General features: G+C 50.4%; 1 protein-coding gene across 1 annotated transcript in view; it reads right to left on the minus strand.

Moving 5' to 3' along the window:
• The window catches only part of SZT2 (SZT2 subunit of KICSTOR complex), a 215,035-nt gene that overhangs the window by 138,575 nt on the left and 63,136 nt on the right, over positions 1 to 13,324 (minus strand). Inside the window, 1 exon segment of the mRNA XM_085885818.1 lies at positions 1,895 to 1,989. Within this exon segment, the coding sequence (XP_085741944.1) occupies positions 1,895 to 1,989 (95 nt within the window).

The raw sequence follows: 13,324 nt of genomic DNA on the forward strand, positions 1-13,324 counted from the left end.
AGAGAGTGTGAGAGAGTGTGAAATTGATCAGATGCTTCTCACTGGAGTTATATGGTCTGCAAAAAAATTTCAAAGGGCACATAACCTTTGACCTTTGACCTGTTCATTCTAAAATTGATTCAGTTCATATTTGTATTAACAGTCCATAAGTGTGTCAAGTATGGTTTAAATCTCGAATGGTTGCTAAGTTATTGCAGTAACACAGATTTTCAATGAAAGGGCACTTGACATTAGACTTTGACTTTTTGAACCACAAGTTTCATCAGTTCATCTTTGTATTACAGTCAATTACTGATGACTCCACCCTCTGCCGTACCATCTGTCATCCCTCAGACCGGCAAGCAGCAGCTTCTTCGCTCATTGCAGATCTGGATAAAATCACAAACTGGTCCAACACGTGGAACATGTCTTTCAATCCAGACAAATCTCACACTCTCACTATGTCTCTTCGAAAGGACCGTTTAGAAAACCCCCCCATCTACTTTCTCAACAATCCTCTGGAAGAAGTCTTTTCTTTCAAGCTTCTGGGTCTCACTATCTGCCATGACCTTTCCTGGGAAAGTCACATTTCCAACCTCGCCTCCAAAGCCAGTTGCAGACTGGGAATCCTCCGTCGTGCAAAGTCCTTCTTCGGCCCTCTTGAGCTCCTGACCACTTACAAAGCTTTTGTCCGTAGCCTGATGGAGTACTGCTCTCCCCTCTGGCCTGGTGCTCCTGCCTCCCACCTTTCTCGCCTTCCCGCTGTTGAAACAAGGGCATTTAGGATCATCGGCATCTCCCACAATGAAGCTGAGTCTTTGGGCCTCTCACTCAATCACCGCAGGTTGGTAGGTGGTCTTTCTGTCTTCTACCGTCTCCTCTCCAGCCTTGCCCCCCCACCCCCTGCTCTCTCTGCGATTTGTCCCCACCACATTTCCACAGGGCGCTCAACGTCCGCCAACAACCCCCTTCTGGTAAAACTACCAAAATCACGAATCACTGCTCACCTTCACTCTTTCATTCCTCTTTTTCCCCCCTTTGGAATAAACTCCCTCACTCTATTCTTTCCCATTCTTCCCTCCAGGCTTTCAAAACAGCTGTTCACCACCACCTCTTATCATCCCCAATCCAAATCCTCGATCTTTTCTACCCCCGATAATCCACCCTAATCTCCCCTCCTTAAATTCCCCTGCTTTCCTTTCTGAAAGTCCCTGTAATGTCCATCTTCTCTTTCCAATGCTCCCCGTCCCATCCTTCTCCCTTCCACAGATCTCCTAATGTCTCTGTTCCCCACTGTTTTGTCCCTCCCACTCCTGCCCCTCTTGTCTCATGCCCCCTTGCTGTGCGTTGTGTGTTAGCTCTCATACAAGCCTCGACAAGGTATACAAAAAAAAAGTTTTGCCAAGTTTGGTCAAAATCCCTTTAGCAGTTCATAAGTTATCGCGGTGACGAAAATCTGCCACTTGCATCGAAAGATCACACGACCTTTGACCTTCCACATTTGCCCCAAAACCTTAGCAGTTCATCTTTGCATCATAATACATACTTGAAATCCCTCTACCGATTGACAAATTATCACAGTAACTACAATCTGTTACTTTTGGGTAAAGGTCACATGACCTTTGAACCTTTGAAGTCGAAATAGAATCAGTTCATTTTCGCATCACAGTACACCTCCGTATCAAGTTTGTTGAAAATCCCTTCAGCGTTTCACAAGTTATCGCAGTAACAAAAATTTATCACCGACGGAAAAATGGACGTACGAACAGAGAGGCCAAAAACACAATGCCTTCCGAGACAGAGAGAGAGGCATAAATGGCAGAGGCATAAAAATTAAAATGAGAGTAAATCTTAAAGTCTGTACATCAGCAATGTTTGTGTAAGAGAGACAACTTGTACGTCAACGCTCTCCTACCTATCTCGAGGTGAGGTAGAGTGTGGTGGGAAAATAAGATATTGGAGCAAGCACTTCTGTTGTTTGTCCTGCAGGTCAGAACCGAAGACATTGGTCTTCCGAAGAAGGTGGAGGAGGAGGGCATAAAAAAAAGAAAGACAGGAAAGTTTACTTAATATAGCCTGCGACATCCACACTTCATCTATGCCTCTGAGCAACTGCCAGGCAGCAGATACACAGACAGCACAAAAGAAACAAGGAAATAGAATGAAATGTACATGATTTATGTACAGGAGCAGTCAATTATGCCCATGTAGCCAGTGTTGTACTGCAATGGAATGTTAGAACACACACATAATGACAGGGGGAAAAAAAAGGTCGACCGTACTCAAGCAGGAGAAAATATGCCCACAATGTGAAGTCAGGGAAACAAATGATGTATTTTTCGGGTTTAGAAATGAGGAAGGGGAAACAAAAGAATGAGGGACAAGGCACAAAGGAAATGGGAATGCATTGAGGAAGAGGATAGCACAAGAATAAAGAACAGTGGAGGAAAATTATGCCACACCATACGTACCCATCGATGGATATTTATTGAATTCCCTTTTAAACACATCCACGTAGGCTCTTCCAGTGACAGAGATCTAACTCACTTACGGTCGTGCTTTATTTTTATTAACCTTCAATCTGTGCCTAAAAAGGGGGGGGGATTATCTGAAGGAACAGATGGAATTTTCTTGGTAAGTTTTGCTTTTCGATATCCGAAGTCCTGTAACTAAACTGTCCACGAGTAAAATAAATTGTCAGCCACATCGAAATATCATACAAATTGGAAGTACAAATTAAATTTCATTAGAGTATAATTACAAGATCACACGATAACGGCACTCCGTAGAGCGCATACCTCCACCAGGTTGAACAGTTTACATTTTGTCTCCCACTGATAGGCCGGATCTGCATCCGGACATGAACCAAAATTGAATCGGCTTGTTCTTGTCACCTAACCAATTCATTAAAATAGTTTTGTCACAACTGTCCACAAATTCTTGATTTATCCTGCTATATATCATTTTTCGCCCCATCTTTCAATGGTGACGAATCACTTAAAAATCTGGATACAAATCTTCACCAAAATGGAATCAATTCATTCTTGTCACCCATCCAACCTGTCCACCAAATTTTGTACGAATCCATGAATACCTTTTTGAGATATCCTGCTCACAGACAGACAGACAAACAGACAGATAGGGGTGAAACATTAACCAGACAGAGGTAAAATAATGAGATCCTATATGTTACAACGTAAATACCGTAATCACTCATGTATATTAAGCTATCGTGTAGAATATGCGGGACACATTTCAGATAAAATTCTCAGGAAAATTCCAGTTTATATGCATAACCCACATCCCAAAAATGAGTTCCAGCAAAAATTAACTCCAGCTCAGAACTGCGGAAATTTACTCGTACTTATCTCGGGAGGAGTGTTTTGTCCATCTATGGAGAGAGCCATTTTAGATGGTGTATAATTTGGCATAATGGATGACTTCTCACTTGTATGAAACCCAATATGATGAATGACGAGACATGTTGAATGTACCGAACAACTCTTACTGAGTGACATCTATCAGATTAGTACAGTAAGAGCTCGTTAGTAACTCTCAAGTCCTTCACAAGTCATTAACTTACGGTTATTCTCAAGCAGTCTATTGTGCCGCAATGCACGTGTTAATCACCAAGCTGATTTTGTTGCTATGGCGGTATTTTTTTTTGGGGTGGGGGGGGTAGAGACAAAAGGTTTTAACAGCAAACTAATGTATTGTTGCGGATTCCGCGCCCGCCGGCGTGCTGACGGCCACGTAACTCGAATCGCGGCACGTCGCCCACCGGACGGACAATCCAGTCGTGACCCTCTCGGACTAACGCCGGGAACCAGTCACGGGTGGACCTTTCGGTCTCACCGCGATCGAGCCAATCAGCCCCCGCGTGGGATAGGGTTGCTCGCCAAATTCGACCTACCTAAGTACCCACGCGGAGGGTAGACCGGGCGATCGCACCTCGCCGCAGGTCGACTTCGGACACGGGCCACTTAAGCGACCCATTCCGTACTATCAGAATAACCGAGCGGTGTTATCGTCGACCTCGACGGTTCGATTAATTATCGGGCGTATTCAGCCCACTACCAACCCTTTACGTGAAGCAAGATGGGGATTCAATAGAGGAAAAGACGAAGCGAAGCGGGAGAACAGTTCAACACAAAGCACATTTATTCGCGGCACACGGGAAGCACACATATACAATTCCACCAAATGCACACAGAAAAGACACAATGCAATTTACACAAAAAGCAAATGTAAAAGCGAAAACACAATGCAGAGCTAATACCGACTACCGAGCACACGGCAACACTTATACAATTCTACCTCACAGACGGCGCCGACAACACATACCCAAAACCAAGGAAAAGAATACCCCCAAGAATGAGGCGGGCCTGAGGCCGAGACCGGGTCGCGCCTACCCGTCTGGTGTTGAGACGCGGAGCGGCGATGGCGCCTCAACTCCGCGGGCCTCGCGGACGGTGTCTGGTAGGGGGTAGGAACGGGGCCCCCTTGGTCGCACTATCTCAGCGCGGGGGGAAACAGGAGGGGGTTGCTGATGCTCGGGGTATAGAGGATTTTTATTATCCCGCGACGAGCGTCTCCACCTCGGCCAGGTCGCGCTGTCGGCCTCCCTCGGGTGCAGCTTCCTGCACGACGCGAGCACCCCCTCGTCTGGTGTCGCCGCCTTTCCACAGCTCCGTCCCCTCCGTTCCGACTCCAATGCACACGACGGGCAGCTCCACCGCCCGCGAAGTCTTGACTCTCTGTTTCCGACTCTCCTACTCTCCTACTCTCCTACTCTCCGCGCCCTGGACTCTCCGACTCTCCGCCTCTGGACTCTCCGACTCTCCGCCTCTGGACTCTCCGACTCTCCGACTCTCCGCCTCTGGACTCTCCGACTCTCCGCCTCTGGACTCTCCGACTCTCCGCCTCTGGACTCTCCTGGACTGACGAACACGGTCCTTTTATCCCCCCCGTAGCTTCGCCTTTGACCCCCTCCCTTTGACCTTTCACCTCGCTCCCCATAGGCCCGAGAAAAAGTGGGCGTGAAGGCTTTTTGATCCATAAATTTGCATATATCGATCGCCCTGGAGGCGGGGCCAAATCGCCCCTCGCTCACCGATTGGACGGCAAAAAGTGGGCGTGTGTCGTTTTTGATCCGTTTTTGAAGCACAAAATCCGTGATTTTGTACACGCTGTTCGACGCGCGCCCTGCACGAGTCCAACACCGGTACCCACAGCGGGGCAAGAACGGTGGCGATGCTACGGTTGCGAGGTGTGACGTGAAGGTCGTGGCGGTTGTGGTGAAGCGGCGTTGTGGTTGGTGGTTGATGTTGTGATTGTGGTGGTAATCATGGCGGTTGGTCCAAATTAAAGATAGTAAAAGAAAAACGGCTATCCTGAAGAGTCGCAGCACGCATAAATGACATGTATTCCCACTAGACAACGGGTTTGGGCCTAACTACACATATACTTGCCGAGATACCTCACCTAAGGGACCTGAATGGTGGTTTGCGAATTTGGTAACCACAACACTACCCCCCTCCCCTTTTTACAGACTCGTCCCGAGTCGTCAAATTTTCGTGTGCCATCATGTGTAGTTTTCCCCTAGTACATTTTACCTACGGATCCCTGAGTGTGACATTCATGGTATTCGTGTCCCCAAAATAAATAACCTGAGGGCTGCGTAACTATCTAAACAAACTCACTCACACGGACGACTTAAATAAAATTGCCGGCGCTAGACAGACATGCCGGGGGGCGCACTCATATTTACAGTACATCTTAACCTTAACTTACAAATTTTACACTAAACCATGGCCCAGGATCATTGAACTCTGCAAAAAGAAAGCAGTTAGCAGGGAGCCAGGCTGCCCACATGCAGTCTCTGGCTCCAACAATGCAGGTGACAGGGAACGTGGCTGGCTGCTCACACGCAGTCCAAGGCCTTCCCTTTTGAACTGAACGCAGTGAACCACAACGGTGCATGGGCTGCACAACGCAGTCTCCCTGCCAGCTCAAGTGGCACACGCAATGAGCACAACGAATGGATGCATGAACACAAACACGGTGCACGGGCCGCCACCGCAGGCCCGTGTTGTAGCTGCTAACAGGGCAGTTCTTGCAGCTTGCAAACTGTTGCCTTGCGGATCCTGGCGCACATGGAAATGAACAGGGGGGGCAAAGCAAAAATTAAACGGGACTGGTGAACAGGGGCAGTGGGCATGGCATGGCAAAGGCAGCAGGCAAATACAGCCCGCAGAAGAAGGCCGCTGCAGGCAAACACAGCCGGCAGATGAACTGGCCGGCACAGGCCTTGAAGAAAAAACAGCCAGCCGGCAGATGAAGTGGGCCGGCACAGGCCTTGCAGCACAACAACAGCTGCCGATGAAGTTGGCCGGCCTCTGCCTTGCTGTCAGTGGAAGTTGGTGGAGGGAGTGCGGTGGTGCTGGCCACTTGGAAGGCGGGCTCGGACCTACCTACCTGTCTCCCTCCCAACCTATCGCCTTTGCCTGTCACTGTACATACCCACTCCCTTAATTTGTTAAACCCCAATTTAGCCCCAACTTATTTTTTTATTGTTTTTATTTTTACTTCCCCACTATAAATCGTCCCCTAACCCCCTTTATCGTCCTTGTTCGGCTAACCTATCCTGTCACCTAGCCTACTCCCAACCCCTACGTTCCCTTCCCGGAGGGGAATAAGGGAGAGCTAACGTCCTGTGCCGAGGCCCAACGAAGCCTCAGAATGGCCTCCCCATAGTTCGGCGATCTATACACCAAGTGGGTCCAGCGGCCCACAACGACAGCGAGGGGATGGATGGTGCGGAGGGGTACATCTCCTAATCTACCCTATCCATTTAACTGTTAAACTACCCCGGGGCTTTCAACAAGCGCCTCTCGCTTAAACTATTGGTTCTAACAACCCAGATTCCCGTCGCCTGTGTTGGTGTCCTCACAATTTCGGGCCTCGCCCCCCAATTTTCTCTCTGTGCCCTCACACGGTCTCCTGGCTGGGACACGTGGCTCCCTTTGGCAGGCACGACCCTCTGCCGATTCTCCCGCTATGGCACCCCCGGGCACTACACTGCCTCCGAGCCTACCAGCTCCCTAACACCGGGGAGTGCCCCCCATGGCACCTCCCCTGAAACGCACACGTGGCAGGCCGGCCTCCCGGGCCCCTTTCCGAGGGTCACCCGTGCCCACAACACTGCCCACGCGGCTAATGGCGCCCCGGGCCCCCGCACCAAGCAGGCGCACCCGTGCCCACTACTCTATCCCGGCCCCCATGGGCCCATGGCCTACCGCGGCCGACTAGCCTGGTGCCCGGGGTACCCACTCAGCGATACTCACCTTTCGCAGCCACGCTCCCAAGCCCGTCAACAGGGCTCCTGCACCCCTCCAAATGGGTTTCGAGCCTACTTTCCCACCAACAACAAAACGACCTCCATTTTTCAATTTGACTAACCCAGCTAACTCACTTTACACTGACCCCGGGGTCCCTTGGGCGGGAGTCACTCCTCCCCCCAATCACTCATCGCACCATGCATTCCCCATTCGCTCCATACACACAGACCCGCTGGCCTCACTCACTCAACAAGCACATGCTTCCACTTCACTCACCAACTCTTCAACACACACACCACCGAACTCTGCCATCCTCCTAACTACCTCCCCTAACTAACTCGTGCTCCCACGTCGTCCCTTAAACTAGTAGCACGTTCCTTTTAACACTACGTAGCTAAACTACGTCCCCTCTACACATCCACAAGTCTGTCAGTGTCTCTTAACTCAACCATTTTATTTCCCAACCTAAATCTGGCTACAATCCCTCTAACTAATCCATTCCACGGACTCCATGAGGACTTACCCCTGCCCCATGAAGTCGGTCTAACTAAGCTAACCCTTCCCCCTAACTAGTTTCCATCCTGTGCCCAGGCCAAGGGGGTCTTCCACCCCTTGCCCAGGAATCCTGTACACCCGAAAGTGAGGCTTGCTTTTTTTTTTTTTTTTTCCATGCGCAGCACCTGCGCGGCAACTCAGAGCTCGCGCACTTTGCACCTGCCCGTGACGTCATGCAGCTGCACGTGTTCCTCGACCCTCCTTGGACGGGACCATCCGGCAGAGATACCCCTCCTGCCGGATTCCAACCCCACGTGCAGCAATGACGTCACCGTGCGCATAAAAAAAAAACAAGCCCCACGTCTCGAGGGGTTCCCCACGCGAACACATGTGCTTTGCCCGTTGGAGCTTAACACACACGATCGCGTGGAGAACCCGTCCGGTCCAAATCCGTTTACCTGCCGAAACTTTGTCCGTCCGCGGGATCGGCAAATCCACCGCGTGCGTTTCCGGACCGGGACTTCACTCTCGCAAGCGAGCACGTGGTGGTCTCGTGCGTTGCACAGCACGGACCGCGTGCTCACTGCTGGGTGAACCCGGCACGGTCCCCGAAACAACTACAGCCGCTACCCGGCTTTCTCTCCTCTCATGTCGCCTTCGTCGTCGCCTCCATTCCACACACACATACCTGCGTGTTACGACGCACACAGTCCACACCATCACATTCACACCGGGAGACGCGGCTGCGTGCTCCCGCATGCCAACCGATATCTCCCTCACATACCGCTCTCTCACACACACGGTCTCCCTTGCACACAGCGACCTTGCACACGGCCGTTCACTCACGCGTGCGGGGGCACTCACCCGCGGTGCCTCACTCGCACTCCGTGCCTCATCCACACACGCGGGGGAACTCAACCGCGGTTCCTCATCCACACTTCGTGCCTCATCCACACACGGCGTGCTGGGAAGCACGTACTCCGGCACCATCGCCACCACACCACTCACACATGGGGTCACTTCCACACACGGGGACGCACTCACACGTTGCACCACACACACAGGGACAACCACACTGGGGATTCGTGTCCCCACAAGGGTCTCCGGGGCCTCTATACCCCCCAAGCTCTCCGTGCACCCGTCCACAGCACCCGTCCCCTCAACCTCGCAAAGCACGACCGAACTCACCTGGTCGTGACTCGCCTCAAGGGGGAATACTCGCTCCCCTCGTTCCTGGAGGAGGCCATCCAGGTGCTCGCACTGGGTCTCTACACGCTCCGCGAGCTCACCCCCATGATCCTCCACTACCTCCGTGTGTGTGTGCGCGTCACTTACCCCGTCTTCATCGTGCAGTCTCTCCTCTATTTTGTCTGTCTCCCGTGTCTCTATACATTTTCTCTCCTGGTTCCTTTTTTCTGTCTCTTCCTGGTTCCTTTTCCTTTCCCATCTGAGTCGTTCTTTCTCTCTGAGCCCCATTAGCTGTTCGTTCTCCCTCCGTTTTAGTTGTTCAATTTCACACTCATAGAGTTGTTGTTTTCTCTCCCACTGTTCCTCCTGCTCTTTGTTTTCCAATCTCATCGTTTCTTTCAATTGGCTCATTTCCTTCCTGTGTTTCATTCGCTGTTCTCTCACGACTCTTCCTCGTTTCCTCTCCTGTCCTTCCTTCTCCAGTTTCATGGTTTGCTTCATTTGGTTAATCTCCTTTTGTGTTTCATTTGCTGCTGTCTCATTACTCTTCCTCGTTTCCTCTCCTGTCCTTCCTTCTCCAGTTTCATGGTTTTCTTCATTTGGTTAATCTCCTGTTTGTGTTTCATTCGCTGTTCTTTGTCTATCTCGTACTCCAGCCTCAGCTTTTCTTCCAATTGGTCAACCTCAGATTCATGTTCTTTTTGTTTTCTATTCCATTGTTCCTCTCGTTCTTCCCTCTCCAATCTCGTTGTGTCCTTCAATCTCCTGATTTCTCCTTCCTGCTTCATTCCTTGCTCCTTTACTTTCTCCTCGTATTCAAACCTATTTTTTTCCTTTTGTCGTTCAGTTTCAAATTCATACTCTTTCAGTTTTCTATTCCACTGTCTTTCTTGTTCCTCCTTCTGCAATCTCGTCATTTCTTTCAACTGACTGATTTCTTTCTCCTGTCTCTTTCGTTCTTCCTTCATTACTCTTTCTTGTTCCTCATTCTTTAGTCTGGCCTTCGCTTCCAGCTGTTCGATCTGTACAGTGTGGTTTCTTAAACTTTCATTTTCCGTTCTCTTCCTTTCCTCTTTTAACACTCTCAGTTCGTTTTGTAGTTCCCTCTCTTTGTTTTGGTGTTTCTGTAACTCAGAAACTTTCTTTTCCAATTCCTTTCCCATCTCCGCACACTCAGACTTTGCTTTGGCTTCTAACTGTTCTTCCGGCTTGCGCTTGTGGTTTTCTACCCGTCTTCCCAGTTCCTCTGTCTCCGTTTTTCCCTCCAGTCCCAGCTTATCAACTCTCTTCGTCATGTCTTGAAGTCTTTTCTCACACTCCACCGTTTCGACCTTCAATCCCTCCTCTGTCTCCTCCTGGCTTTCTTTTAATTGGTTTTTCGCTTCGAGTGCGTTTCCATCCATTTTTTTATTTTCCATTTGTTGCGTATTTCTCTTCATTTCGTTGGTTATGCTCTGCACGAGTTCCATAACGTGCTGTATTGTCACCTGCCCTGGCCACTCCCACTGACTACATTTAGCGGTGGGGTTATAATAAAAAAACCGACCACATGAACGGCATCGATGCCTTTCCCAACCTTCTGGTACGGGTTTCTCTTGCACGGTGATCTCGTCCTGAGCCATGGATTCTACATTACTATTACACATACCTAATCCACCCGGCACCCGCTCGCCTTGAGACGCCATCTTGCTTCTCGTGAAGGGTTAATTTAGCTCGCTCGTAATTTGGAGGGAATCGGGGGTCGCTTCTCTCACCCCTGGACCGATTCCCGTGAATTTAGCCGGAGACAGGAGAGCCCGTTTTCCTTTCTCCGATACCAGTGCCGCGAGGAGGGCGATGAATTTGTATCGCACGACCTGACACCAGTGTTGCGGATTCCGCGCCCGCCGGCGTGCTGACGGCCACGTAACTCGAATCGCGGCACGTCGCCCACCGGACGGAAAATCCAGTCGTGACCCTCTCGGACTAACGCCGGGAACCAGTCACGGGTGGACCTTTCGGTCTCACCGCGATCGAGCCAATCAGCCCCCGCGTGGGATAGGGTTGCTCGCCAAATTCGACCTACCTAAGTACCCACGCGGAGGGTAGACCGGGCGATCGCACCTCGCCGCAGGTCGACTTCGGACACGGGCCACTTAAGCGACCCGTTCCGTACTATCAGAATAACCGAGCGGTGTTATCGTCGACCTCGACGGTTCGATTAATTATCGGGCGTATTCAGGCCACTACCAACCCTTTACGTGAAGCAAGATGGGGATTCAATAGAGGAAAAGACGAAGCGAAGCGGGAGAACAGTTCAACACAAAGCACATTTATTCGCGGCACACGGGAAGCACACATATACAATTCCACCAAATGCACACAGAAAAGACACAATGCAATTTACACAAAAAAGCAAATGTAAAAGCGAAAACACAATGCAGAGCTAATACCGACTACCGAGCACACGGCAACACTTATACAATTCTACCTCACAGACGGCGCCGACAACACATACCCAAAACCAAGGAAAAGAATACCCCCAAGAATGAGGCGGGCCTGAGGCCGAGACCGGGTCGCGCCTACCCGTCTGGTGATGAGACGCGGAGCGGCGATGGCGCCTCAACTCCGCGGGCCTCGCGGACGGTGTCTGGTAGGGGGTGGGAACGGGGCCCCCTTGGTCGCACTATCTCAGCGCGGGGGGAAACAGGAGGGGGTTGCTGATGCTCGGGGTATAGAGGATTTTTATTATCCCGCGACGAGCGTCTCCACCTCGGCCAAGTCGCGCTGTCGGCCTCCCTCGGGTGCAGCTTCCTGCACGACGCGAGCACCCCCTCGTCTGGTGTCGCCGCCTTTCCACAGCTCCGTCCCCTCCGTTCCGACTCCAATGCACACGACGGGCAGCTCCACCGCCCGCGAAGTCTTGACTCTCTGTTTCCGACTCTCCTACTCTCCTACTCTCCGCGCCCTGGACTCTCCGACTCTCCGCCTCTGGACTCTCCGACTCTCCGCCTCTGGACTCTCCGACTCTCCGACTCTCCGCCTCTGGACTCTCCGACTCTCCGACTCTCCGCCTCTGGACTCTCCGACTCTCCGACTCTCCGCCTCTGGACTCTCCGACTCTCCGCCTCTGGACTCTCCGACTCTCCGCCTCTGGACTCTCCGACTCTCCGCCTCTGGACTCTCCTGGACTGACGAACACGGTCCTTTTATCCCCCCCGTAGCTTCGCCTTTGACCCCCTCCCTTTGACCTTTCACCTCGCTCCCCATTGGCCCGAGAAAAAGTGGGCGTGAAGGCTTTTTGATCCATAAATTTGCATATATCGATCGCCCTGGAGGCGGGGCCAAATCGCCCCTCGCTCACCGATTGGACGGCAAAAAGTGGGCGTGTGTCGTTTTTGATCCGTTTTTGAAGCACAAAATCCGTGATTTTGTACACGCTGTTCGACGCGCGCCCTGCACGAGTCCAACACCGGTACCCACAGCGGGGCAAGAACGGTGGCGATGCTACTGTTGCGAGGTGTGACGTGAAGGTCGTGGCGGTTGTGGTGAAGCGGCGTTGTGGTTGGTGGTTGATGTTGTGATTGTGGTGGTAATCATGGCGGTTGGTCCAAATTAAAGATAGTAAAAGAAAAACGGCTATCCTGAAGAGTCGCAGCACGCATAAATGACATGTATTCCCACTAGACAACGGGTTTGGGCCTAACTACACATATACTTGCCGAGATACCTCACCTAAGGGACCTGAATGGTGGTTTGCGAATTTGGTAACCACAACAGTATCATAACCAAACAATTTTAATTATTCTATCGAAATAATTGTTATTGTGAAAAATATATATATATATATATATATATATATATATATATATATATATATATATATATATATATATATATATATATATATATATATATATATATATATATAAACGGGCGTAGTGGCGTGTGCCTGTAATCCGGCTACTCGGAGGCTTGGGGTGGAGGATCGCTTGAGGACGGGCGCTCTGCGCTGGGTCACGCTATGAGAGGGTGTAGGCATCCCGGAATCATGGTGAAATTCAATTCTTATCCCTGTGTCGTAAGAGGTGACCAGGGTTGCGTCAGGAAGGGCATCCGGTGTAAAACCTGTGCCAAATCAGTATGTGGATCATAATGGATGATCCGCTGTGGCGACCCCAAACGGGAGCAGCCGAAAGACAAACAACATGTATATATATATATATATATATATATATATATATATATATATATATATATATATATATATATATATATATATGCATATACACGTGTGTGTGTAAATATACACACACCTACAAGGTGGAGGGGAGGTGCTGCAA

Source organism: Eptatretus burgeri, chromosome 6 (assembly GCF_056783735.1).
Source record: "Eptatretus burgeri isolate ZD-2024b chromosome 6, Ebu_testis_v1, whole genome shotgun sequence".
In the NCBI taxonomy this organism is placed as follows: Eukaryota; Metazoa; Chordata; class Myxini; order Myxiniformes; family Myxinidae; genus Eptatretus; species Eptatretus burgeri.